This window comes from Mastacembelus armatus, chromosome 8 (assembly GCF_900324485.2).
Source record: "Mastacembelus armatus chromosome 8, fMasArm1.2, whole genome shotgun sequence".
Taxonomy (NCBI): Eukaryota; Metazoa; Chordata; class Actinopteri; order Synbranchiformes; family Mastacembelidae; genus Mastacembelus; species Mastacembelus armatus.
The window spans coordinates 20,985,369-21,010,115 of NC_046640.1; the positions used below are offsets into that span (position 1 = coordinate 20,985,369).

General features: G+C 44.5%; 1 protein-coding gene and 1 long non-coding RNA gene across 5 annotated transcripts in view; one reads left to right on the plus strand and one right to left on the minus strand.

Moving 5' to 3' along the window:
• ep300b (EP300 lysine acetyltransferase b) overlaps window positions 1–24,442 on the minus strand; it is a 29,421-nt gene extending 4,979 nt beyond the window's left edge. For 3 of the 4 annotated variants that reach the window (XM_026326229.1, XM_026326228.1, XM_026326226.1), the window contains exons 1-29: window positions 22,424–24,442; window positions 19,787–20,397; window positions 18,168–18,347; window positions 15,593–15,893; window positions 15,063–15,176; window positions 14,612–14,854; window positions 14,382–14,478; window positions 13,420–13,548; window positions 13,152–13,269; window positions 12,865–13,048; window positions 12,503–12,580; window positions 12,138–12,223; window positions 11,738–11,890; window positions 10,781–11,320; window positions 10,218–10,457; window positions 9,863–10,058; window positions 9,482–9,633; window positions 6,509–6,748; window positions 6,038–6,126; window positions 4,907–4,987; window positions 4,260–4,316; window positions 3,887–3,964; window positions 3,540–3,607; window positions 3,050–3,200; window positions 1,914–2,174; window positions 1,592–1,757; window positions 1,054–1,221; window positions 798–959; window positions 16–297 (exon numbers count right to left, since the gene is read on the minus strand). In XM_026326229.1, the coding sequence (XP_026182014.1) occupies window positions 16–297; window positions 798–959; window positions 1,054–1,221; window positions 1,592–1,757; window positions 1,914–2,174; window positions 3,050–3,200; window positions 3,540–3,607; window positions 3,887–3,964; window positions 4,260–4,316; window positions 4,907–4,987; window positions 6,038–6,126; window positions 6,509–6,748; window positions 9,482–9,633; window positions 9,863–10,058; window positions 10,218–10,457; window positions 10,781–11,320; window positions 11,738–11,890; window positions 12,138–12,223; window positions 12,503–12,580; window positions 12,865–13,048; window positions 13,152–13,269; window positions 13,420–13,548; window positions 14,382–14,478; window positions 14,612–14,854; window positions 15,063–15,176; window positions 15,593–15,893; window positions 18,168–18,347; window positions 19,787–20,397; window positions 22,424–22,517 (5,319 nt within the window). In that variant the 5' untranslated portion in view covers window positions 22,518–24,442. The remainder of the gene's footprint in view (window positions 1–15; window positions 298–797; window positions 960–1,053; window positions 1,222–1,591; window positions 1,758–1,913; window positions 2,175–3,049; window positions 3,201–3,539; window positions 3,608–3,886; window positions 3,965–4,259; window positions 4,317–4,906; window positions 4,988–6,037; window positions 6,127–6,508; window positions 6,749–9,481; window positions 9,634–9,862; window positions 10,059–10,217; window positions 10,458–10,780; window positions 11,321–11,737; window positions 11,891–12,137; window positions 12,224–12,502; window positions 12,581–12,864; window positions 13,049–13,151; window positions 13,270–13,419; window positions 13,549–14,381; window positions 14,479–14,611; window positions 14,855–15,062; window positions 15,177–15,592; window positions 15,894–18,167; window positions 18,348–19,786; window positions 20,398–22,423) is intronic. The other variant, XM_026326227.1, reaches the window with a different exon arrangement.
• LOC113141670 (uncharacterized) lies at window positions 9,986–10,748 on the plus strand. The gene is made up of 3 exons (XR_003296769.1): window positions 9,986–10,071; window positions 10,355–10,546; window positions 10,631–10,748. It is a non-coding gene; the product is annotated as an uncharacterized LOC113141670 (long non-coding RNA).
• Window positions 24,443–24,747: the final 305 nt, after the last annotated feature.

Sequence of the window (24,747 nt, forward strand, 5' to 3'; positions counted from 1 at the left end):
GGCCCCCACTCTCACCTCGCAGACAGTGCAGTGGAAGCGGGTCTCCACATGGTGTTTACACTCGTTGCAGGTGTAGACGAAGCGGTCTTGGCTCTGGTTGTGCAGCTCCACCAACATGCACATGGAGCTCCACTTAGACCTCCTGAGGGAACTGAATTCCAGGTGCTTATCCCGGGCCAGAGTGAGGAAGGCGTCGCGGCCATCCATCAGGTCACAGGCCATCAGGGGGTCCAGGTCAGTGATGGGGGGCAGTGAGTTGGCAGTGGGGCCAGCAATGAGGCGAATGACGAAGAAGACCTGAGAATTAGAGGCAGATGGGATCAGCTGCAAGTTTTCCTCAGTAAGACCATGTTGTTCCTGTAATTCCTTTATCCTTATTTTCCGATTTATTAACAGAATTGCTGACGTATCTTCCAATCAGTGACAGCAGTAGCCCCGAACAGATAGTGTTAGTTTAAAACATGTCAGACCTAATTCCTTATTTTAAACAGCCATGTTTGCTGCTGCTGCTGCTGCTGCCACCCGTTACTGTTCGCTAACAAGCTGTCATATGACCCACTCGAAAGAGAAATAGACTTTACAGCCACTTCAATTCATTATTTGTCTGCTGTTGGTAAATGTCAGGCTCAGTTGTTGCCTGAGTAACTTAGATTTTAAAGTGATATCTGTGATAGCAGTACAACATTTTAAAACAGCAGCAACTGATCTGGATTCAGAAGCAGAGGGAGAATGTGACAACTGTGATAACACAGGTGACCATAACGTACAGTCAGCACTATTGTATTGGAGCTGCATACCTCCTTATGCTTCTCCATGGTGGCGTAAAGTTTCTGGGAAAGGTCATTGGAAACATTGGGCATCCCTGGTTTCTTCTTATTGGCTCGGCTCAAGTTGCTCTTGTTCTTGCTTGTCTTTTTATTGTTCTTCTTTTTGGCGTTCTTGCTGTCTCCTTTTGTGGCCTGCGAATGTTTGAATGTCACTGTCAACGCCAAGAACAGTGGCAAAAGTTTGACGTGATAATTACATGTGGACTCTTTCTACTCCACTACTCACATCTGTGCTCTCATTGGAGGTACTGTTCTCCTCCCTCTTCCTCTCCTCCTCCTCCTGCTCCAGCTCCTTGATGCTCTCCTCCAGGACATTTGGCCAGAAGTCGCCCTCAAAGTACGGCAGCTCCTTGGCGCTGGTCAGCCGGTCCTCCGTCGCCTGCTTGAAGATGTCCTGTAGGAGACGGAGATGAGTGTTCAGTGCATGTAAAGCTGCTGCTATTTTAATTCTATATATCGCTTCAGTTATGTATAATGGACAAAGATATACACACTAAGGAAAAAAACTAAACTAAACTAAAGCCTGTATCAGCAGGTGAAATAAACCAGCACTCTTGTTGTGTCATTTTGCATGACGACATCTGAATGGGACAGTACATTCATTTTAAAACAAGCGTCTGTGCAGCCTGTTTCTCATTAACGTCAGAAGTCAGGTTCTGGTGTTGAGCTTTGTGAATGTAGGATGCAAACCTGGACTCATGCAGGACTCTGTGTGTTTGGTGCATTAACTCACACAGCTGCAAACCTAAATAAACAGGTCCCACCTTGTAATCATGGACAATGCGCTCAGCGACAGCCTTGTCCAGCATCTTCTTGTACCACTCCTGCAGGCGTTTGGGTTTGGGGATCTTCTGGTCGGGCGGGTGACAGTGGAAGATGTAATCATCTCCTTCGCTGGGTGGACAGGCCCAGATGTGACCTGTGGTAAACCTGAAACAGACATACACAAAGTTATTATAAAGAAGTAAATTGATCTCCTTCAGTTCCATCTTCCTGCTCAGTATCCTACAACTTCAGATGTGTAGCAGCACCTTCTATTGAAATGCCTTTAGAGGCATCATAAAAAGGTTGAGACTTTTCTCTTACCCCAGCCTCTTGACATACTCCAGGTAGCCTATCAGGATCTCGTGGTAGACAGCGGTCCTGAGGTGCCGAGGTTTGAAGAAGTGCACGCTGTCCAAGTAAGAGATGTACACTCGCCTCTGATTGGGAGGTGGGCAGTCTGAGCCGTACTCTTGAACATGCATTCCGAAAAAACATACATCTGCTCCGTCAATGTCTTCAAAGGCAAACAAGGCCTTCATCCTGTACGGGAAGGACTCGGCCATCTCTCCGCTGTCCACAAACCTGGAGGGACAAAGAGCCACGGTGAGGAAGACATCTACCAAATCCAAAACCTGTTAACAGCAACTCCTCTCTATTGTCTTTACCAGGACACATCATTCCAGTGCAGTGCTTTTGATGTGACAGTTGTAACCGACTGGTTTGATTGAGACTATGAAGATTTGAGTTTTAATGCTGAGTATTTGGCTCCACCTCCAACACACAAAGTGTTCAGCTGCAGCACTGAGTTGTCTAAACTTCAGTACTGGGCTGTTGCTGTGTTTATGTTTGTGAAGACCTAAGGGAGCACATGCTCTCCATGGTCACATGACTGGATGCCCAGGGTCAGGCTGCTGCAAAAACTATTTGGAGATATTTAGGTTTTAATCTTAGTGACACTATACACAAAGAGGAACTGTGTAAATAAAAGATGCAAAGTAAAGACACAGCTGTTTCAGTACCTCAAGCAGCAATGAGAAAATGATCCGATGATGAATATGTTTTTTTCTTAATTACCAGAAAAACAGACTGATGGGTGCGTTTAAGTCTGTGACTTTTGGAGCCAGATCTCAGATTTCACTGTTTTCAGCTACTCCTTGTTGTGTTGACATGGTCACTATGCAACACACTGGTGCTGCTTGGTAAAGCTCATATTTTCAATGTGTTTGGATAATTTTATGTCTGCAATAAAAGAATCACATCTAAAAGTCTTAAGTGTTGCAGAGTTTTTACTGGAAATTATTTTTCAGATTTATTTATGATGGCTTCGACCATTTTAGTGCATTTTCTTCATGTTCAGTAATTCTTTAATTTGTGATTACAGTATGACACCAGTGAGCATTCTGGTTCCTCCACCAACACCTCCGGCCCTGCAGTGGCCGTGGAATTCGACTTCATACCTGGACTTCATGCCTGGCTTCACCTCCACCACCTTGTCTGAGACGTGGACCACTCGGATGGTGACCTCGCCAGATTCAGGGTGGCTCTGCCGCTTGAGGTAGTCGTTAATGCGTGTCTCCAAATAGCTCCCTAACTTGGTCTGTGGAAGCCCTGTGACAAACCAGACCAAGGATAGAGGTAAGAGTGGGAACAGCTGTGTGAGCCTCATCAACCCTCTGCATAAAGTACCTCACAGTGAAACCCAACTGGCATTTAACTAGAGATTCAATTATTTATAAAGTGCAAATAAACAATATGAATGTATAAAACTACATTATACTTTGAATTGGGATTTTAATCAGGAAAATCAAACAGTAGCTCGTTAGAGACACAACATGTTGAGGGCGTGAGTCCAGCTGTTAAAGCTCCAGCAGCAAACACAAAAGGATCCACTCAAATGGAGACAAATTTATTTAATATACCCACTAAATGAACACATGTTCCACTTACTTTTGGCCGCGTATTTGTTCTCTTTCCGTGTCTTATTGGACTTTTTGAGGCAGTTGTCACATACAAAACTGTGGCCAGGGAGAAAAAACACATAGAAAAGATTAATTTGCAGACTTTGTCCAAAGCTCTCCCCTGAACACTGAAGTGCGTGTGAGCTTTAAGTTTGCTCAACAGCATGTCTGCAGGTGCGTGAAAATGTGCGCTCAGTGTCAGTATTTAACACTCCCTTAGCAACTTCATGGCTGCTCTGGCTGATTTATTTCAAGTATTTTAAGGAAAACAAATGGTTAAATGCATTTTGCAGACCCAATCATGTAACTGAATGTACAGTATGATAGCTGGCTCACCCTGACGGCCATATGGTTTCATTATGCAGGACACAGATCTGGTGCATTTTACGACCACAGTCAATACATTCCACGAGTCTGAGCAGGGAGAAGACAAAAGACAGACACGAAACTCAAAGTTAATAAGGAAACAAGTCACGCACGATGGAAATAACCCGTTTGCTCCTCTGCAGGAGCTACGCAGCTGCTCCATAACACAAGACAAAGGATTAATACTTTTAACTTGTCGATTAGTAACAAATGATAATCATATTATTTATTTCTAAAATTCTAAAACAAGTTGCTCTAATGACAAAATTTTAACTAAAAACTGCATCACAGATGTTGTGTAAAGTCATTATTATTGAGTGAATGAGTTTAGGAGGAGACCTACAGCTCGGGGTCAAGTGTGTCGTTCTTCTTCCGCTGGAACTGGTCTTTGTTGATGGAACTGTGGGAAAAAATAAGAAAACACATACGGTAACCAACCCAAACAGGTAACTCTGTGCAGGCTGCAGGCTGCGGACCCAAAACTCTGAAAAAACTAACACAAACTGAAGCTGTCCAGGAAATAAATATTTTATCACCATTTCCCATTTCTCAGATAAGACAAGTGAATTTCAGAGTTAATAGTCGGGGCTGTCAGTGTCAAATACTGCAAACATTAAACTACATAACTAAAAACCGTGAAAAAGTGCTGTTTAGATTTATCTTCAACATAAATCTTCACATTTTATGTTCTTCTCCATTTAGGAAATGAGACCAATCCTCTGAGCAGTTTTTCACCAGGTGTCAACGGACTCATCACAACTGTACAGGAACATGGACACTCGCTTCAGAGAGGATAAGAGACTTACTCACTTTAGCACACTTCACTCTGTTGGAGATCGGACTTTAAATAAATAAAAACTTCCCTTTTTGCCAATAAAGCTACAGGGCGCGATTGTAGAACTGCTCATTTGAACATTATCTGAGAAAGTTATGGCGAGCTGTTTTTAATCTGCTGTGAGTGGAGGAAGACCAGAGTGTGACGATACTCACGTCTGAGGCTGGGAGGGGTCGTCCCCCAGGGAAACACTCTCGCCCTGGATTTCGTTGAAACACTTCTCGCAGAAGTGGTACCTGTCAGCAAGAAGCCCATATTTTGGTGAACTACACCGTTCGCCATCAGCACAGCCAATCACAGAGAGGGCACGAAGAAGCAGCCGCCAATCAGGGCAGGGCAGGACAGGCCAGGGGGCGGACACACAGGAGGAGGCAGAGGGCAAGGTAGGTCGTCGCCAGGAGGTAGCAGCCAATCGTGATGCAGGGTTTTTGTGTGGGCGGGTGTTTTGAGTTTGCGCGTAAATTTCGGAGTGGATGATTGGTCACACCAAAGCAGGCCAATGCAGACATCAAAAGCGTTAAAGGAGGGAGAGAAGGGGAGAAGGGAAGGGGGGAGGGAGATGGGGAAGGGGAGGTCAAAATGAAGATTAAAAAAGCGTGAAATAAATCGTTAAAGGTCAGATGGGGGCGGGGTGGTGGGGGAGGGGGTAAGGGGCGGATAGGATGTGAACAACCAACAAACAGAGGACAGAGAGCCAAGGCAAAGCAAAGATTAGCGTCAGACGTCCAGTGGTAAACAACAACATTACAGCAACATGAGAGCCCACTATGAGCTGTGGGGGAGGAAGGGAGTGAGGAGTCTCCCAGCATGGAAGGGTGGATGAGGAAAAAAAAAAAAAAATCAATAAATGGTAAAGCAACAAAGACCCATCATCCTTTCAGGTCATTTATAAAGTGGGAACCTTTCTTCTTGTGGTGACCATGAACACCCTCGCCTCCCCCTCCCATTTATGCAGCGTCAGAAAATGGGACCAGCCACATTTTTGCAAGAAATGAAGAACCACTGAAGAAGACTGGAGCCCACTTTATGAATGACAACAGAATGAAAATTAAAACGGGTGAGAACTATGAAGATGGAGATGGTGCAAGGGTAACCACCTGAAGCCAAATTAAAACTCATCTGTGATTGCACTGATTGTTTGATTGATGCTATGCTGTAGGAAATATAACTAATGTGCAAAAGACACATACAAGCTGGTCTCATTGGCTGTAAAATGTCTATAGTACGAAAAAGTGATTCATCACGTGATCTGTGCACTTGTGCTCCAATGTGTTGGCAGCCCTTACCTGTTCTGGTAGCTAAAGTAAGCAGCATCACGTTGGATGGTGCATAGCTGTTTTCCATAGCAGCAAAGAGTTTGGGGGGAAAACTCAAACTGCAACAAAAAAAAAAAAAAGGTTGTTAGAAGAGTTATCTGAGGAAAACCAGACACAAGGTGAAGACCTTTCCTGGCAGAGTTTGATATCACCCATATTTCTACAGCCAGAAGCTGATTAGCTTAGCACAAAGCAGCAGCTCTGTCTAAAAGTAACAACTGCCTATCAGCTTCTGTGAAGCTCAGATTAACATGTTATCACATCAGTTTGGTGTTGTACAAAAAAAAAAAAAAAGGAAGAATGACAGGGCATTATTTCCTGTTTACAAGTCTAAATGTTAAGTTAGCTAGTCCAAGCTGAAATAAAACAGTGAAATAAAAGAAAAGAAAAATGTCTTTCTATGCCTGCACAGATCAAATTAGACACAGGCTCCTGCCTCACCTTCCTCCCACAGCAGTAGCCCAGAACCTGCATGACAGGGTCGATCTCTGCCTCAAACACCTCAGCCAGCTTGGAGCAGTACTTGTAGACGCGGGATGTTTTGCGGTTGTACAGCCAGGCGTTGTTGAACATTAGCCAGATATCCTCGACGTACTGCCAAGGCTCTTGGTACTGTCCCGTGTCCAGCTTCCTCTTGATGGTCGACAGGTCCATGGGGTTCTTCACGATGTCAAAGTAGTCCTGGTGTGGATCGAAAAGGCAGGTTGATGCAGGAGAGAAGGCAGAGAGGGGAAGGACGTCCGAGGGAAGATGAAGTGTATCACAAACAGCAGCATTGTGGGTGCCAGGTGAAGGTGTGATGACGGCATCATAGTTGATCAGGTGCGACCAGTGTAGGGAGAGAAGAGGGTGCAGGGGGACAATGTTGTTGAGCGCTGCAGAAAAAAAGGTTCACGTGCAAACAGAGAGACATGACAACTTCTGCCCTCCAGCTCTCTGCTTTGCACCCTACGCTTAAAGTTCCTATGTGCAGCGGACCAGCTGACTGCCATCAGCCTGTCCAGTCTGCTGCTGCTCATGTAAACACTTTAAAAATCAGCTTCACATGCATGTTACATAACGATACAACATCTAAAGCCCAGCTCTGTAATATGGGGGTTACTGTTTATCAGTGAATCTGCGTGACAAAAACATTTTACACATTTTGCCCCACAGCTGGGGAAATATTTCTCTGCTGAAGCCTGAGAGTACCAAAGCTTCCAGGCCCTTTGTAGTGATCAGGGTGCAAAACCAAGAAGAATAGCAGTAGCAATGGCAAAAGGCAGACTGAGATTCACTGTTTTTAGCAACACAGCGGCTGGCAGTAACAATGCCAGCAACATGATGAGGGCTTAAAGCCAACAAGCGCTGAGGTGAAGCAAACGTACGAAGGATGGATGAGTCTCCAAGCTGTCTTTCTGTTCCTGTCATCTGCCCTTCGCGTCTTCTCAAACACCACCACCAGGAGGGGGGAGAAGAGGGCGAGGGAACAGAAAGGCATTTTGGAGAATCAACCCAAAATAAATAAATAAATAAACAAGAAAAAGAGGAGGTGTGAGTTTCAAAGAGCAGGGTCCATCTCAGTGTCACCATGGCAACAGGAGTTAGGAAACAGACCCTCATCTCTGAATGGAGATACTCACACGAACAAACAAGTGATGCATATCACCACACCAACGTCCAGAGCCAAATTTACAGCACGCAACAAAAATAAAGCTTTTGTTTTTTATTTTGTAGCTAAACTGGAGTCAAGCTTGAAGACAAATTTCACCACATTGCTGTATTATCTGTGCATGTGACAGCAAAGCTCTTAAACCTTCAACTGAGTGCAACCCTGGTCAGTATCACTAAAATGTTATTTACAAATCCTGAACACTGAATAGTTTTTTTTTTTTGGGCTAGGTCAAAGCCCAAAAATGAAGCCAACTAATTTAATTTTTTAGGTTTTTTACTATAATCAGGTCAGGGAACCACATCAGAGTCTACACTTTCATTCTTTGAAAACAATGTTTGCAGTGTGTTTAGATGATTGACGTGTTGGAAACAAGCTTCTTCTACTATTTGTGTAAAGACTCACTTTCACGTCATCAGATAAAAATCAGTTTTACATCATTTACACTCCTGCAACTCCACAGAAGCTCACTCCCACTATGGTGGCCCAGGACAGGTCCACACCAACCCTACTGGACCCCATCAGATAATCCTGCACCAAGTCAGAACCATCGTCTGTTTTTCAACAGCAGGTTGTGTAAACAGCGAATAGCACATGTTTCTTCAGGCTCACTATGTGGATCCATGTTGCATTAGACACAACACAGACCAGGATTTTACATAGTGGGGTAACTGGAAATTCCAGTCACATCTGTTGTACTGGGCCTGTATTGTTAGTGTGGTCTATCTGACGTTTGTATTTAATAACCCATAAGATCAAACAACCTACACCTCAACCTAATGATACAATCATTGCGAGATGACTCACTTTTGAAGCACTGAACATTTTAGTGACACCGCACGGGGGTTTACTCACAGTCGTACGCTGGATACCACAATAATACAGCATTTAGAAATCCCAGGAGTCAGTCAATAACTTAGTCTCACCATGTGGCTGAATGTTTGTATATAATTCAACAGTGGAAAATTGCATCACTTGACTGTGGAGGTTCCTGTAGATCAGGTGAGCCAATAGTCAAATGTATTAAAAGTGGCACTTACTTAACGTCACATTGTGTGAGAGAGTGGGAGACCTCATGTTATGGTCAGATTGAGCTGTATGTAAATGATCAAATGGTACTTTCCCTTCAATCTAGTTGTGATGAGGGTAAAGGTATCATATCACCTCTACATGTTGCCCACCTGAACACAGACACCTGCTACTGGTGAGGAACTGAACTAGAAAGCTATCAGGACGAAAACTCTAGAAATGATAATTCTAACTAAAACCTAAAAATGATGTTAAAAGGCACAAATCAAACAAATGACAGTGATAAATGAAATCAAGTGGCTCATAAACCTGAAGCAGATTCTGCTTCTTCTGTTATGATTTTTAGGTGATATTTTCTGGGAGGTCTACAGTAGAAAAAAAAAAAATATCAATAATGTTTAATGTTTTATATCCATTCACATTAATTTACCATTTGTTCTTTATGGGAAATCTTTATGAGAGCCATTGTTTTCATTTACAAATGACAAGGAGTTTTAGAAAAGAAAAACTGATGCCACACACGGACACACACTTCTAAATCTCCTTTTCTGTTCACATGCAATGGGAGAAAAATGTGCTAAAACTTTAAAGAATCTGGAAGCAGCTGTGTAAACTAATTCATAAAATAAGAAGTAAACAAAATATTAAAGATGAAAAATGGAATAGAACAAAAGAGAAAACAGCTACATTTTCAGAGGAGATGAAGCAAAATGGCAGCCAGTGCAGTCCCTTACCAGGTTAGTTTTGTTACTAGTTCGAATACGTACGGGTATTCCCAGTAACTGGGGGTCCACCGGCTGACGGAAGGGAAGGGACTCAGGGTCCTGCCGGTACAAAGCTTCCAGTGTAGGCATCAGAGCCTGACGCAGCTCCTCTGGCTTAAAGACTAGAACACAGGGAGCGAGAAACACCAATGAGAATTGAAAGAGGAAAATGAAGGTAAAGGCTGTGAATGTACAAGATTTCGTTTGCAGTCCATTAATTCCTTGATACACACACCCTGTTTTGGCACTTGTTGGGAGTAGTACTCTTTTTTTTTTTTCAATGTCTACCCTCCCACTAGTGTGCAGATGTCATCAGCTGTTAAATCAACTAAGTGAAGAATGAAAACGTACTTTTCTTCTTGCTGTGAGTGCTGGCTGGGGAGCTGTTGGTGGCTGCTGACCCTGAACCCTCCTCTTCCTCCATGGGCTCTTTCTTCACCTCTGGCTTCTTGTCTTCATCTGTTGCTGCTGCAGATGGCACCAAGGATGAAGATGTGTCCATGGGCTCACCCTTACACCCTTCTCCTGATGGCTTCTCCTTCTTTATCTAGGGGCAAGATGTAAGAGTCAGTATATTTATTTCCTTATAAAACTGAATATAAGACGTCAAACACGTAAATTAAACAAAGTTTAATTTATTTTAAACATTTAAAACTTTCCAGTATTTCAGACACATTTTCAGTAAGTCAGTAATTTACAATCTTACTTCTGGTTTCTCCTCCGTCTTCACATCTGGCTGACCCATGCCCATTTTCCCTTTGCCCTCTCCCTGGGTGTCGGCACCTTCATCATCTTCCTCCTGCTTCTTCACCTCCACTTTGATGTCCTCCTGGCTGGGAGCAGGGCCATCTGCCGGCGCAAGCTGGGAGCTGGGATCAGCACTGCTGTTAACAGAGGCCGGAGAGGACACCTGACCATCTGCTGTCAGAGAAGGCTTTGGAGAACGCTGAGACAAAAGAGAAGAACAGACCCGATCACTTCATTCTTCTTGAAATCATTTATCCTTCAATATTTTTTTTTTCTAAGGACAAGTTTGTAAGAGAAAATTTGTTCAAAACAATACATTCACTTTTAAAAACTGAAAAAAATTTGCCCACTGTTGCACTTTTACTTTTTTAGGTGCCTTGTGACTAAATGACTAACATGAAAGTACCAAAGAAACCAAGCACCCCATGCTGTTCTGACCTGAAGGCTCACTGAACTGGAGCATCTGTAAGCAGAGAGCTGCACTGAGTAAGTGAAGTAGCGAAAGTCAGGTGAGATACTCACGGGAGTCTGGGGGAGCTGCAACGGCACATGTGAATTCTGCATAGGCACCGAAGAAGCCTGACTTGCCTGGGGGCCTGAGGAAGCCACTCCCCCAGGTGTCTGCTGTGGGAGCTGGCCGGCCTTGTCCGGGTTCACCACCTGCCCTGATGGCGGCTGCTGCTGCAAAGCTTGTTGCTGCTGCTGCTGCTGCTGCTGCTGCTGCTGCTGTTGTTGCTGGGGGTGCTGTGGAGGAGGCAGCTGTGGCGTGCTGGGGGTGTGTGGCTGTGGGGTCTGAGAACCAGGCAACGTAGGAGGCGTCTGATGGGGTTGAGGCGTTAAGCTGCGTGCTGGTGAGGGGGAGTTTGTTCGGATAGGTGGGCAGTGAGGGTAGGCATTCGGCTGGGTGGGGGTGGAAGATGGAGGCAGGCTGGGTACCGATGTGGCACCACTGGCACTACCGGAGCCCATGGAGCCTCCAGGGGCTGCAGAACCTGGAGCAGCTGAGCCAGACTGTGCTGCAGGGCTGCTGGCTGAGAGAGAAGGCGGCGTAGACATCTGATTCTGTTTCAGAGTTAGGAAAGGGAAAAAGTTAACCCATACCAAAATTATTTTATAGAAAGTTTTGTCACTCACTTTTAAAATTGATAAAATAAAATAATTAAACATGGAAGTCTGCCACAAAACTGATAAAGGTTACCTGGTAAAGCCAACAAAAAAAAAAAAAAGCTGCAATCCATCTTTAGCAGCATGTATTATGTGCCAAAACTCACAGACAGCTGAGTTAATTATACAGTAATCAGAGCTATCCATCAATTTCCTCAATGCTGCTATGACAGCTGATGGTCATGTTCGTCCCCATTCACATTTGTTTGGCAGGTTTCTCATATCCAGCTGAAAACAGCTTTGGATTTTATTATATCACACACTGTTATTGCAAAGAATTTGTCAGTGTCACAAGGTTCAGTCACCATCACTTACTGGCGGTACAGCAGTTTGTGGTCCTGGCTGGTTTATACCAACAGGACCAGAAGCAAGTCCAGGACTAGACCCAGGAAACTGGCCTGGAGGGAGGTACTGGTTCTGTATCTGTGTGGCATTGGGCTGACCCATCCTTGTTGCTCCCATACTCATCTGGAAAGAAGACATTCAGGGAGACATGATGTTTAACTGTGGCACCTGTATGACTTTTTTTAAAAATGAAAAAATGGTTCTTTGTTTATTTTCTCTGTTGCTTTGCCCTTTATGTGACCCCCATCCACTCCAATCTCAGCTCTGGTTTCTTTTTTCCTTTTAGACACTTTCAAGAATGACAGAAGCTTAAGTATAGAATTACAATAATCCTAAAGTGATCTGTGATACAGATGACAGTGAAGCCAACCTGGTTCATTGGAGCATTAAGTGGAAGAGGAGGCGTCGACCTCTGACCCATCGACTGCATCCCCATCTGACCAAACTGGCTCATTCCTAAAAGTGAAGCAGGGCAGATAATGTAGGTGTGTTCAGAATAATATGAATAAATAAGTGGTAGCTAATGTGCATTCTTTACTATTTTCTTCAGTAGAAAGCAGTTCAGATGAAAAATTTTAAATTTAATGTACTTTAATGGACGCCCCTGCAAAGATCTCCAGTAAGTACAATCACTTTAAAACTTAAGTACACTCTGTTGAACTTATATTTGTGTAGCCCTTTGATGGTCATGTGTCATCCTTGTGTATTAATATCAGTTACACTTATCAGACGCACCTGCTGGGCTCTGCATCCTGTTGACCATCTGATTGGGTCCAGCTGGTCGAACCATGGACGGATCAGCGTGAGGACCATCTGACAAAGTGACAGGGTCAACAATGTTCTTCAGACATGCATGAAACATCTTGTGCAGGTGTTTCTTCTCTTTTTAAACTAAATGTTTTCCTGCCCTTTTCCCAAGTGAATTTAGCCATTTAATCCTTATTTAACATCATGGAAACACAACGTGTCTGATCTGAAGGCTGAGCAGTGAAACATCTTTAACATTATCTGCATGTCAGCACTATGTCCATGCATTCATGGGTGCCTCTGTATGTACAGAAGCATATAGGTCAGACAAAAACAGTATGTTAACTTACTTGGAGGTTGCCCTGGGGCCATAGGTGGCTGGCCCATGCTGGGAGGCCCCTGTGGGAGGCCTGAGGAGGCTATGCCAGGTTGGCCGGGCATCATGCCCTGCTTCTGGAGCCGTGTCCTCCTCTTTTCCTCCAGCTCCTTCTGGATCTTGTAGATCTTCTCTGCCAACAGGTGGTAGTACTCGGCCTATAAGGTGATGCGGCAGAAGGAAAGAGGATGTCACATCATTCTTCAGTGGAAATTGATGTTCACGCCACATTAATTAACAGCCTGTGTGTTCATTTCTTACCCTACTGTTGGCTGACTCGTACATGTCTCCCTCTACTTTTCTGGCATACGCCACCAAATTCTCCATCCGCCGATCCTTCAGGGCGGCCGGGTCAGGAGTAGGGAAGATGGCCTGCACGCTGTTCACACACATACGCAAACAAAACAACAAGTACAATAAACCTGGGGCACTGAAAATCATCTAATATGGAAATTAACTTATTTCATTAAGACATGCTGAAGGTGAAATTTTAGGGGCCATCGGCAGGACAGATTCAGGACAAACTCACAGCTTGTGGACGAGGTGGTTGCGGAGGTCCTGTGTGATGTCTTCATGCCAAGACTTCCTCATGCCTGCAGCAGAGGGAGGAGCTGCTGTGGGCATGGAGCCCAGGTTTCCCATACCATCATTCATGACACTGCATGGAACAACAGACAACAGGTAAAAAATGAGTGAAGGTCAACAAACATCATCAGGATGGAGTCATGTGAGGCCTGTAACACACTGGGAGTGTCACGAACTGTGTGGAAACTTGTTTGTACAGTGTGCTGCTTCTGCTACTGGTTAACGGGAATATGTCAGGAGAGGGCGCTGTCCAACCATGAACCCCAAAACCTGTCCTCACACAGCCCAGTTAAACCTTGGGACATGTAGAATATAATGATAAGTCCATAGAATAAACAAGCTGTCTCTGTACACTAGATAAGAGTCTGAACATCAGGACCTTTTCCCCACATTTCAGCACCAATATTAGTCCTTAAACATTACTGAGAAGGCAAGACACATTTTAAGGGGCTCAGGAGGTGTGCACCTCCACACACACCTTTTATGTTACCCAATGCTGAATTTTATGTCATTAATCTGCACAACGATTTTGCATCTATCAGAACTGTCCATAAAAACACCAGAAGACAGTGTCTGTAACAGATTAGACTGAGACTCGCTGATAATGTCTCCAGGTGCCAATGTAAGTACTTTGGGTTTTACCAAAATAAGATTATTATAAGAGTTTAATAATTACTGTCACACAGCACAGGGCTGATATGAGCAATAACACGAAAGAGTTGCTGTGCACTGTTCCACATGTGGCTCAACAGCAGTAACGTCATCACTTACATATAATTATAGTTTTGTACACTTCAGACAGGTAGGCGGTCACACACTGATTTATGCAGATATCTCTGGCTATAGCTTTTTAATAATATCTTCATATGCTGTGAATGCAGGGTGATTGGGATGCTTCAGTTGTACCTCTGTGCATTCATGTTGTGCATGTCTGGCAGTAGGCTCGACTGCTGGTTAGGAGGCTGCACCCCAACTCCTCCATTCACTCCCAGAGAGTTTCCCCCTGAAAAGATAGTGAGAGATGTGGTTGTAATTGGGAAAGATATAACATTTTATTGATTATAGATGTCTTTGTCACATGTGCCCTTACTAGAATGAACCTGCTTGGCAATAAACCTGATGATGTGCAAACTAACCCATGGTGTTCAGAGGCCTCATCCCAGGCTGCCCCTGCAGGCCCTGGTTTGGCAGGTTGGCTTGTGGTGGCTGCTGTGGTATCTGGTTGCCCTGGTACGTGAGGCCCAGGGCTGCGTAGGCCCTCTCTATGGAGCTGGGGTCAATCTGGTTTGGAGGATTCAGGTTGGGAGTGTTGGACTGCCCACCTGGCACCCCTGAACCTAAAGAGTTTACCAAACCCACCGCTGCAGTGTTGACCAGAGCTGTCAAGAGAAGATTGATGGCAGAAACAGAGGGGTAAAACACAGGATAGGCATTTGTGTATTCATCCCTACCGCCATGTGCTGTATTTGTTAACTACAGGGTTCTCTTCTTTTTGTGACAGCTAATGTGTAATGTTTCAGTAGTAACAGCCATCATCACTGCTCGGGGACAGACACACTCTCAGCCAAAGAGTGAGAAAACACTCACGCTGCTGGTTCCTCTTGTCTCCAGCGTTTTTCAGTGGCAGGCATACAGGACAGTCATGTCGTGTGCAGTTCTTCCAATGGGAGATGATCTGTCTGGATGAGGCACAGTGTGCCACTGGAGGGAAAGAAACACAAACGGAGAAGAGTTTGAGAAACGGGAAAAAGACAAAAGAGGGACAATGTGAAATGAGGAGCTGTGACAGAGTGAAGGAGGGGAAAAAAAAAAAAAAAAACAGGAAAACTTAGAGTCGAGGAATAGATAAAAGACAGAGTCTAAGAAAGTTACTGTATGAGTCATTCAGTACAATAAAAACTACATCCAGATGGAGACTCAATAAGAAAAGGAGAAAGGAAAAATGACAGCAGAGTAGCCAGCTGACTGACACAAGCTGGGAGGCAAACCAACAACATAAGAGAACAAGGGAAAAAAAGGAATTGCTGCAGATACAAGGCATCTTTAACCACCGCTTACTGTTTGTGATCTAAACCACACAGCATAAAACACCCATCAACATAATTCAACAGACTCACCCTGGCAGGACTTGCCAGCCTGGCAATGAGTCATGTGGTTGAGCACGTTCTTCATGGTGCGGCAGTGGGGCAGGTTGCAGTGCCGTACCTCCCCGTTGGCCTGTTCTCTCCGCTGGCACTTGTGTGCATGGAGCAAGAGGACCAGCTGCTGCTGAATCAGCTTTCGCTTCTCGGGGTCGGCAGTAGGGGGCGCTGTGCCGGGACCTGCCCCTACGGCATTGAGCCCAACCTGGGGGCCTCCCATTGCCGCAGCTCCACCGACAGACACACCGCCGACCGCTCCGGGCTGCTGTTGAGACGCCTTGGGACAGAGAGAAGAGACGATGATAGATGACGTTACAAATCTGCTATGATCGAGTGTTATGGCATCACAACTTCCAACAGCTCAGCAGCAAACAAAGCAGCTCAGTGGGCAGGAAAATAAGATTCCAACAAAATTTTCTTGCAAAATTATTAATGATGAGGTGTAACCCCCCCCCCCAAATTCTCAATTGAACCCATTCTCAGCTATAAATGAGGTGTTCAGTGTTGAAAGAAGATTTAAAGGGTTTTCAGTGATGCAGCAAGGACCATGTCTTAAGAACTTAAAGTACAATGACTCAACAATCACTCTGAAAAAAGGAGCAAAATGTTTCATAACTGAGCTTCCAGCATTTCTGTAATTAAAAACAGGAAAACCACCTCCACAATGAATGAGCCCATTCTCATTCTCAGGAGAAAAAAAAAAACCAAACAAAGGCAAAAAGCAACAATCATAATAAATAAGCCAAGCCTGTAATGCAACAGTGCATTGATTACTTCTACAGGATGACGATAAACTGTGTTTGACGGATCACTACTTTCAAAAAAATCCACCTTTCGTATGAATTTGTAATATGACAGGGCAGATCCCTGAGCCTCGCTTTAAAATCATTAATATCTCTGATGTAGCTTTAATAACTATATTTTTTATTTAAGCTACTTTTTCATTACAATCCCATGCAAGGCAACCATGTTGATGCCGCTCCTAGCCAGCCGAGGAGTCAGTCTAGGCTCTTTGAGATGACTAAGGGTCTCTGAAACATCTCTAAGCTTATTTGCAGATAATTTTGTGAATTCAGATTCCCCCACCCATGAGTTTTTTCCAAAAATAACCTGGAAGGCACATTGAAAATGAAAAGTCTATCTATGATGGTTTAAATGTGCTTTTCTGTTGTATTTACGTCTTTTCAGGCTTTTGTTAAAGGAGAACTGGTTTCTCTGCTTCTTCTATTCATCTGCACATGAGCAATCATTTGTTAATCACATACCAGGAGCCTTGTTAAATGACAAAAGCAAATTGAACAAACAGGTTTTTATAATGAGCTATCTGCTAGAACCTGATCCAAGTCTTCCAATAGGTCTTTCCCTAGTTTTGTTTTTGAACTGTGTGTACAAGTCTCTTTCTCTGCTTGGATGTAGAACGAGTGAGTGTCAAAAGGTTGATTATTAGGAACTGAATCCTGCTAAAGCATGTACATTTAGTTCTGCTACATTCAAGGGAAATTGGTTAAAATACTGATTATATGTTTATAGAGAATAATTTGAACTCATCCCTTTTTACACATTTTGCATTGTAAATTTAATTTAAGGTGATCAAATTTCCCATTTTAGGGTTAATCTACACTCAATACTCCGTAAGTGAAAATATGTTTTTAGAGTTTTGCAGTTTATTAAAAATCAAAAATCAAAATCTCTCCTGTACAAAGCAGGACTCTTTCTGGAGTCAGGCCTCGGTCTGGGAGGAGACCAAGAACCCTTGAGAAGTCCTTTGCAGAGATGGAGAAGCTGCAGCAGCTCAGTCAGAGAGACTGAGGAAAAGGCAGATGAGCTACTGGGGCTACTACTCTTCTCCGATCAGACAAAAACTGAAGTCCTCCACACTATGCCCATCACCTCTAACACCATCCCTACAATGAAGCATGGTGGGGACAGCATCATGCTACAGGTGAGGGGGCTTCCCATCAGCAGTATCAGGGAAACTGGTCAGTACTGAGAGAATGGTGAAAGCAGGTAAACAGAGAAAGAACCTGCTGCAGAGACTTGAGACTGGGTGAACAGTTCATCTCTCAGCACAACAATGACCTGAACCAAACAGCCAGGACAATGTTGTGTAGGGGGTGGGGGGCTTCAGGACAGGTCTCTGACTGCCCCTGATCAGTGGAGCCACACTACCAGACAAGCTTCAGAGAACATCTGTTCAGAGACCTGAAGATGGAGGTTCAGACACTTTCATCCAGTCTGACAGAGTCTGAGAAGATCTGCAGGAGGAACAGGACAAACTGCACAGATCCAGGTGTGCAGAGCCTGTAGTGACTGAAGCTGAAACTGCTGCATCTACAAAGTCCTCAATTAAGGGTCTGAATACTTTTGTATATGAAAGATGTTAGTTTTTGATTTAAAATAAAAAGGGCTATTGAGCTTGATTAATGAAAAAAATGGTCATTTCATCCATTAATAGTTTAATTCTGCAGAACAATAAAATGTGAAAAAGGTGAGGTGATCATGATGGTTACAGATTGTATCCACATGTATATGACAGAAAAACAAATCCTACCATGCCAGGCATGCCTTGGCCCGGTGGTGCTTTCTTGTCCATGTTGAACTGGGGAGCCATACTGTTGGGGAGGCCTGGCTTATTCTGAAGCTGTGGGCCCAGCCCTGCTCCAGGCAGCCCCTGCCCAGCAGACTGACCGTACGGACCGCCATAGGGGCCCGCATTGGCCATCATATTCATCTGGAGAAAAATGAGAAACCATTAGGAAGGGGGAGAGATGTATGGAGACAAAATAGGAGAGCAATAAAACTATGAGAACATCAGAGTAATCACTTTTCTATGAAAGCAGGATTTAAGCTGTCAGGTGATAAAGCTCAATGTTCTTACAGGAGTTTATAAATGTTACAGAATCCCATGTTTTAAAACTGCTCTTACAGTGTCACTGAGAAAACAGAGTGCTGGCAATTTTTACTTTATGAGTTTTCACTAGGACCATATGAATAAAATGTTACTTCAGTTTCCTACTGATCTTACTTTCCTCTCTAAACCAAATGATAAACAGACACAATTCAAACACCACCTTACAGTCTTTGCAAACATCACCAGCGACAGCCTCAGATCCAGCCCACAGTATTTTAAGCTTCTTCAGCATCTGCCCAAACTCCTCTTTATTTCAGCAGCAACACATCGAACCTATGGCTGAAGATCCAATAAGGATGCTCCAGTACTAGCAACAGGGTGACGTGGTTTGTTAACTGTTGCTATGTGAGTTTAAGGAAACTGTTCATTCCTGCATCTGAGCTTTAAATGAATGGAGGCAATAAAATTTCATCATTTGTTTTGAGCACAACACAAACAATCAGTACAAAAAAAAAAAAAAAAAAAAGATAATACGTGTTTTTGTTTTTTTTTTTTTAAATCGAGATTTTCACTGCAGGACATTATTAAAAAAAATTATGTTTGTGGGCAGACACGCACAGAGAGCTAAGGTCCCATCTTGTGCAGCTGTAGAAATACACCTCAATTACACCATTTAATACAGTTGTTAGCCATACTTCCTTCACACCTTAAGAACAAAATCACAACTGTCGTGTGGTGTATCAACTCGCAGGGAGGTTAACCATCAACACCACAGAGCAAACAGTGACATGTCTATGAGTCCAACACATAACCGCAGTCATAGCTGCACCTGCTCTGGAGAACTTGCCTTCAGCAATCTCACACAAACAACTACTACAGGTCTCCAGCTTAACTCAGAGCTAAAAAGATGTCTATCAGGCTCCAAAGCTGAAAATACTGTTTACTTGAATCTCTTCCAGGGAAATTACCATGAATCTACCGTTTTGACTTATGTAGTAGAGATGTACAAATTCCATCCAGACCAATCAGACACTTTTCCACTGATTTTTAGCAGGAGTTTGAAACCTCTGTGGCTTACATATACACGAGGCAGTGGGACATAAAGGTATCACCCAATAATACAGTTACAGAATACAATAATAATACACAGATAATCATAAAGTGTTTCCACCACCAGTGTGTTGATCTTTTCACTACATGCACTGCAGCATTATTTTAAGAAATATAACCACTGGTTTACCATAACTGATAGTTTGCCATAATCTAGTTGCTATGGAGATGCAGGTAAAGCCTGGCCATCCTGGTTTCAGTGTGCTCACCTTGTTCAGTGATCCAGGTTGCTGTGGTCTCATCCCTGCCTGGCCACCAGGTCCCATCTGCTGACCACCCTGCTGCTGCTGCAGGGTTTCCGCCAACAGGTTACTACTGTTACCCATGCCTGCACCGCCAGAGTAGCCCATTCGTGGTGAGCCATTCATCACTTGGCCCCCCATTAGCCCTTGCTGCTGTGGTCCAGTGTTGCCCTTCTGGGCACCCATCATTGCAGCTGCCTGACTAAGAGCTGCAACCCCTCCAACCATCCCAACCTGCTGCATTAATCCAGGCTGCTGTTGCTGACCCTGAGGGGGCATGGCTTGAGGTCCACCGGGGGAGACAGTGACACCCCCCATCATTCCCATGGGAGCCCCAGGTGCTGTGCTGTTTGAAGTAGGCCCACCCTGCTGTGCCGGTGCTCCAGCACGCAAGAGTTCAGACAGCTGCTTGTGTTTTGCAGCTGCATCCTGGCCTCCTCCCATACCGGTGGCTCCTGAGACCCCTCCAAGACTGGTATGGAGTTGGCCAGCATCCCCTCCATTGGTCAGCCCCAGGTCAGAGGAACTGATGAGCTCATCTGGCAGGTCATGCTCCAAATCAAAGAGCGAACCAAAATCTAGAAAAGAGAAGAACAAAATTCTTACCAATCTCAAAAATAAAGCTTGCGTTCACAAAGCTGACAGCTTAGGAAAAACTCCCATTAATGATCAGCCACAAGTTTCCCAGATTAACTTCATAGACTTCAATTTTTAAATGTGGTACATCTCCGACATTAATTTGAAAACATTCATCCGGCCTCTTGGTTAGACAGCCAGTGCATCTGTAGCTGCCTCAAACAGTCTGGACCTCCCTCCTGGGCATCACTTTGTGGTTTGATGGGGTGCCAAACATGGAGAGTGAACGCAGTAGGCTCAGAGTGAGAAGCCACAGAGGAGTAAACACTCAGTGCCTAGGTAGGTGTGTGCATTGGCTCTACACTTATGCTATGCAAGACCATGACACAGAAGTCATATCCCTGCAACAGGAGGAAAATTAAAAGGCAAAGTCATGTGAGAGTAAACAGACCTGTTAAAATCATTTTCCTCCTGTTGTCCTTTAATCCAACATGACACATCTTTCTGCTTTAAACTGACACAAAGTAAGTTGTTCTCTTAATGCACCCCCCCCCCCTTGCATTTCTAAATCTTTCTGATGGTTTTCAATATGTTAACATCTCACTAAATTCCACTGAAAATCAATGCTTCCATGTTGAAGACATGCTGTGCCAGCGTTTCACTTAATGCATGAGAACAGTTGCATCCCTCCCTGACATTTCTCTTCACTCCCTGTTCTGTCTGCATTGGCAGAGGAAAATCTAACATGATTCAGACTTGAACTGCAAATTATTTATCTTCTGACACCGGTGGAGAGTCCATGGTTCTAAAAACATATTGCTTTTAAAATTCACAGTGGAAACAGCATCTGTTAAATCACTGGTTCCCTCTGTCTACTCAGACCAAGACTCAACTACAGAGGAGGAGATGATGCCAGGAGTTTAAAGCTTCTTGCTCAATGCCTGCAAATGTTTTCGTGTGCAGTGCTGGTTGAATTCACACCCAAGGAAGGTCGTTCAAGTGGTCTGGTTTGGGACAAACGCCTGGCATTATTTTTAAACTCTCTGCAAAAGGTGCAGCAGTGTCACCCTGCACTCAGACAATGGAGGGTGAACAAGAATGGGCTTCGTCGGTAGAGAAACCAGAAGCCTTTGAACAAAAGACAAGGAAGCAGACATTACGGGGGTTAGTGGCTGGTTTAACCCCGTGGTTTAGACGCAGACCCAGTTTAAAACTGACACAATCTCGTTTTCAGCCGGACGAAAACGCTCAGCGCAACTTTAATGAAGTGTGGAACAATAGCTAAGTCTAGCTGGTGTACAATAGTTCACTGAAGCGAGCAGCTAACGCACGAAGTTAGCAAAATGTACGGGCTCAAAACGCAGTTTCCTGTAACTAATAAAAGAGTTAGCTCCCAGGGATAGAAAGCTCCTCTGCTCAGAGACACGTTTTAGCTGATCTTCACTGTTTTCTCTGCTAGCCAAGCTCAGCTGAGCCGGTCCGGCATCTGCCAGGCTAGTTAGCTAGCCCGCTCGGTTACCGTTACTTTCTCCTAAATCGGTTTTGGAAACGTTATTTAGCCTCCTCGTTAACGGGATATTGGTGAAACGTGTTGTTCGACGTGTTTGTGCCGTCGTGTTTTCGTTTAATTCACTTTTAGAGAAGCCAGACAACTTGAAACAAGCTGGGGGGGGGGGGACTCCACTCTCCCATTGTTTGGAGGTGGACCTACTAGTTAGTAGCTAACTAGTTAGCCAGTTGAGGCTAACGCACCAAAACATCAGTCGTGGAAAGTCAACAGGGTTTCTCTTTAGCAAACCACATTCACACTTTAAAAGCTAAAAACTACGAATATGTTCAGATTTAAATGCATTAATTATGAAGCGACTGGCAACTGGCAACTGGCAGAACAACTTTAAGTTGCTGTGAAACTGCAGGGACTTCCAGGATTGACCGCTGATTACTAAACCAACAGTCGAAGATAATCCATGTTTTGGCTCAGGTTAAGTCCTGCAATCATTAATTCATTAATGCGTGCAATATATTTACCATTTCCATCACTGGCAGACACCGAGAGAGCTGGAGAGGACAGCTTGGGCCTCTTGGCTGAAGGCGGGCCAGACTCCAGGACATTATCGGCCATATTTTTCACGAATTAAAAATTAGCTGAAGATCCGCGGAGGGCAAATGTAATCCCCTTATTTGCGTCTCCTTATGCCTTTAGGAAATGATCGTTCCCCCACCGCTTGGGGGGGACGGTAGGGGAGAAGACAGCAATGTTGAACTCTTTCCTTCACGGTCCTCCCTCTCGGTTTATTCCTCTGCAGATATCAGTCCCCCTCCCCTGTCGGAGATTTTGTTTCTTCGCAGATTTGAAGAGGAGGAGGTGGGAAGGTGGAGTTGGCAAAAAAAGGCAAATGTGCGGCCCTCTGACAACCTCATGTAGCCTCCTCTGCGACACAAAAACTGTCCCAGGATCCGTCCTGCGTGCTGCACTCAGTCCTGTCCGCCATAGCCGGCGGAGAAATCCTGTATTTCAGGTCTGAATGGCTCCGGTGGAGGGTCTCAGTCGAGGCACGAAAATGATAACTGTGGTCCAAAAAGCACAAGCCAGGAGTTTTCACTCGTGGAGGCTGCGATCTCATGCAACAGTTATGAGATCTTTGGCTGCATTTACAGTTTCTCTCACCTGGCCACCATGCATGTCACTGTCAAACCGATTTCTTTATGTTTCCAAAGCAAAAGGCAGCCAACCGGTGTATGGAGACCCTCAGCAGCCAGTAGCTTTGCAATACAGTTAAAGCATAAGTGTGCAACACTGGGGAAAGCGACTTGCAATGGCTTAACAGTAAGAGAATAAATAGAATAGCAGTTCTGCAGAAAGACAAAAACACTAGAGCCCCAGAAAAACTCAGGAAAAAAAAAGCTAACCTACTGTGGATGTACGTTTCCATGCATGACTTTTCTTTTGCATGTGCATGCTGACTGAACTGTACACTTAGTGTTTGACCATGCAAGGCACTGGGTCAGAAACGTATTGCACATTTGGTTGTTGCAACCCTTTTGCACGATTATGTCCTTTGCAGTCAGCGGGGATGGCAAAGGTTGAAAACAGAAAAATTGCTGCTCTTGTGCAAGACTTTCTCTGATGGTGCAGCTCTGGGGGTCAATCACAGCGCTAATTGCCAATCAGCGGGCAGTCAGATTGATCCAATTAGTTTGATTTCGCAGAGGACGATCCGTGGGGTTACTTATCTTGTGCTCCAGAAGAGGTTCTTCCTCCTCCTCCAGGTTTTCGCTTCCTTCCAACACTAGAAATCTCAGATAATGCAAAGAAGGATAAATATTCCCAAAAAATAGACCTGTCATTCACAGTTTACAGGCTGTCTTGGCCATGCAAGCGAGGGGAAAAAAGCAGAAACGGGAGCACAGCTACGGCGAAAGGGATGGAAATGTGATAAAAATTGACGGTGGTTCGCTAAGAAATTATGGCTATTTCGGAAGCGGAAAGCTTCAGATCGGCACAATAATGTTGACACCCCCCTTAAAACATTTTGGGCTGGCAAAATCCTCTCATTGACTCTTTGTGATGGAGAATCCCCCCCTTCGTGTTGATCCTTCTCTTTAAACCCGTCTTTCTTTCCACCTCTCCCTTCTGCCCGGCAGCAATTTATTTATATAATTGTCTATGCGGGCTCTTTCCTTCCTCCGCGACGGACACATAATGATTTTTCATGGTGGTGTTTTCCCCTTTTCTCGCAGTTTTTTCCTCGTTGTGATAATTTACAGCCCTCTTCCGTAAAACACCCCCTTCCTTGGATTTTTCGGAGTATTTCCTTCTCATGCACACATATAATATATCACCGACTCGGTTTTCCCTCCTCTGGCGTCTTATCGTTTTGCTGGGGCTTTTTTCTCTCTTGATAACACGGAGGAGGATTTCGCCACTCTTTCGTCCCCCGGCGGTTTTCCCGGAGCGGCAACCGTCGGTTACCGGACTCGCTCCTTCTCTCGGTTATCTCCCGTTTCTGACGGTCTGTCCGCACAAACAAAATGGCGGCTTGTTGTTTCTACTTCTCTGATACGGGGGGAGGGTTGGAGGAACAGCAACATTAGGCGTGAAGGGGAGGGGGAGGGAGGAAGGGAAGAAGAGGGGACGTTGTCTTCGGAAGTGTTCGGGATTATTCGGAAACCATGCATTTTTCGACAGCCATGTCGAAAAATGCTACCGCAGCGCAGCGTTAGCGGACTCTGCCGAGGCGCGCTACCCTATCGAAAAATTCTACCCCTGTAATAATAACTAAATAGGCAGGGGTAGCATGATTGGACTGTCCACTTTACCCTATCGAATTATGCTCCCTGTGGTAAAATAT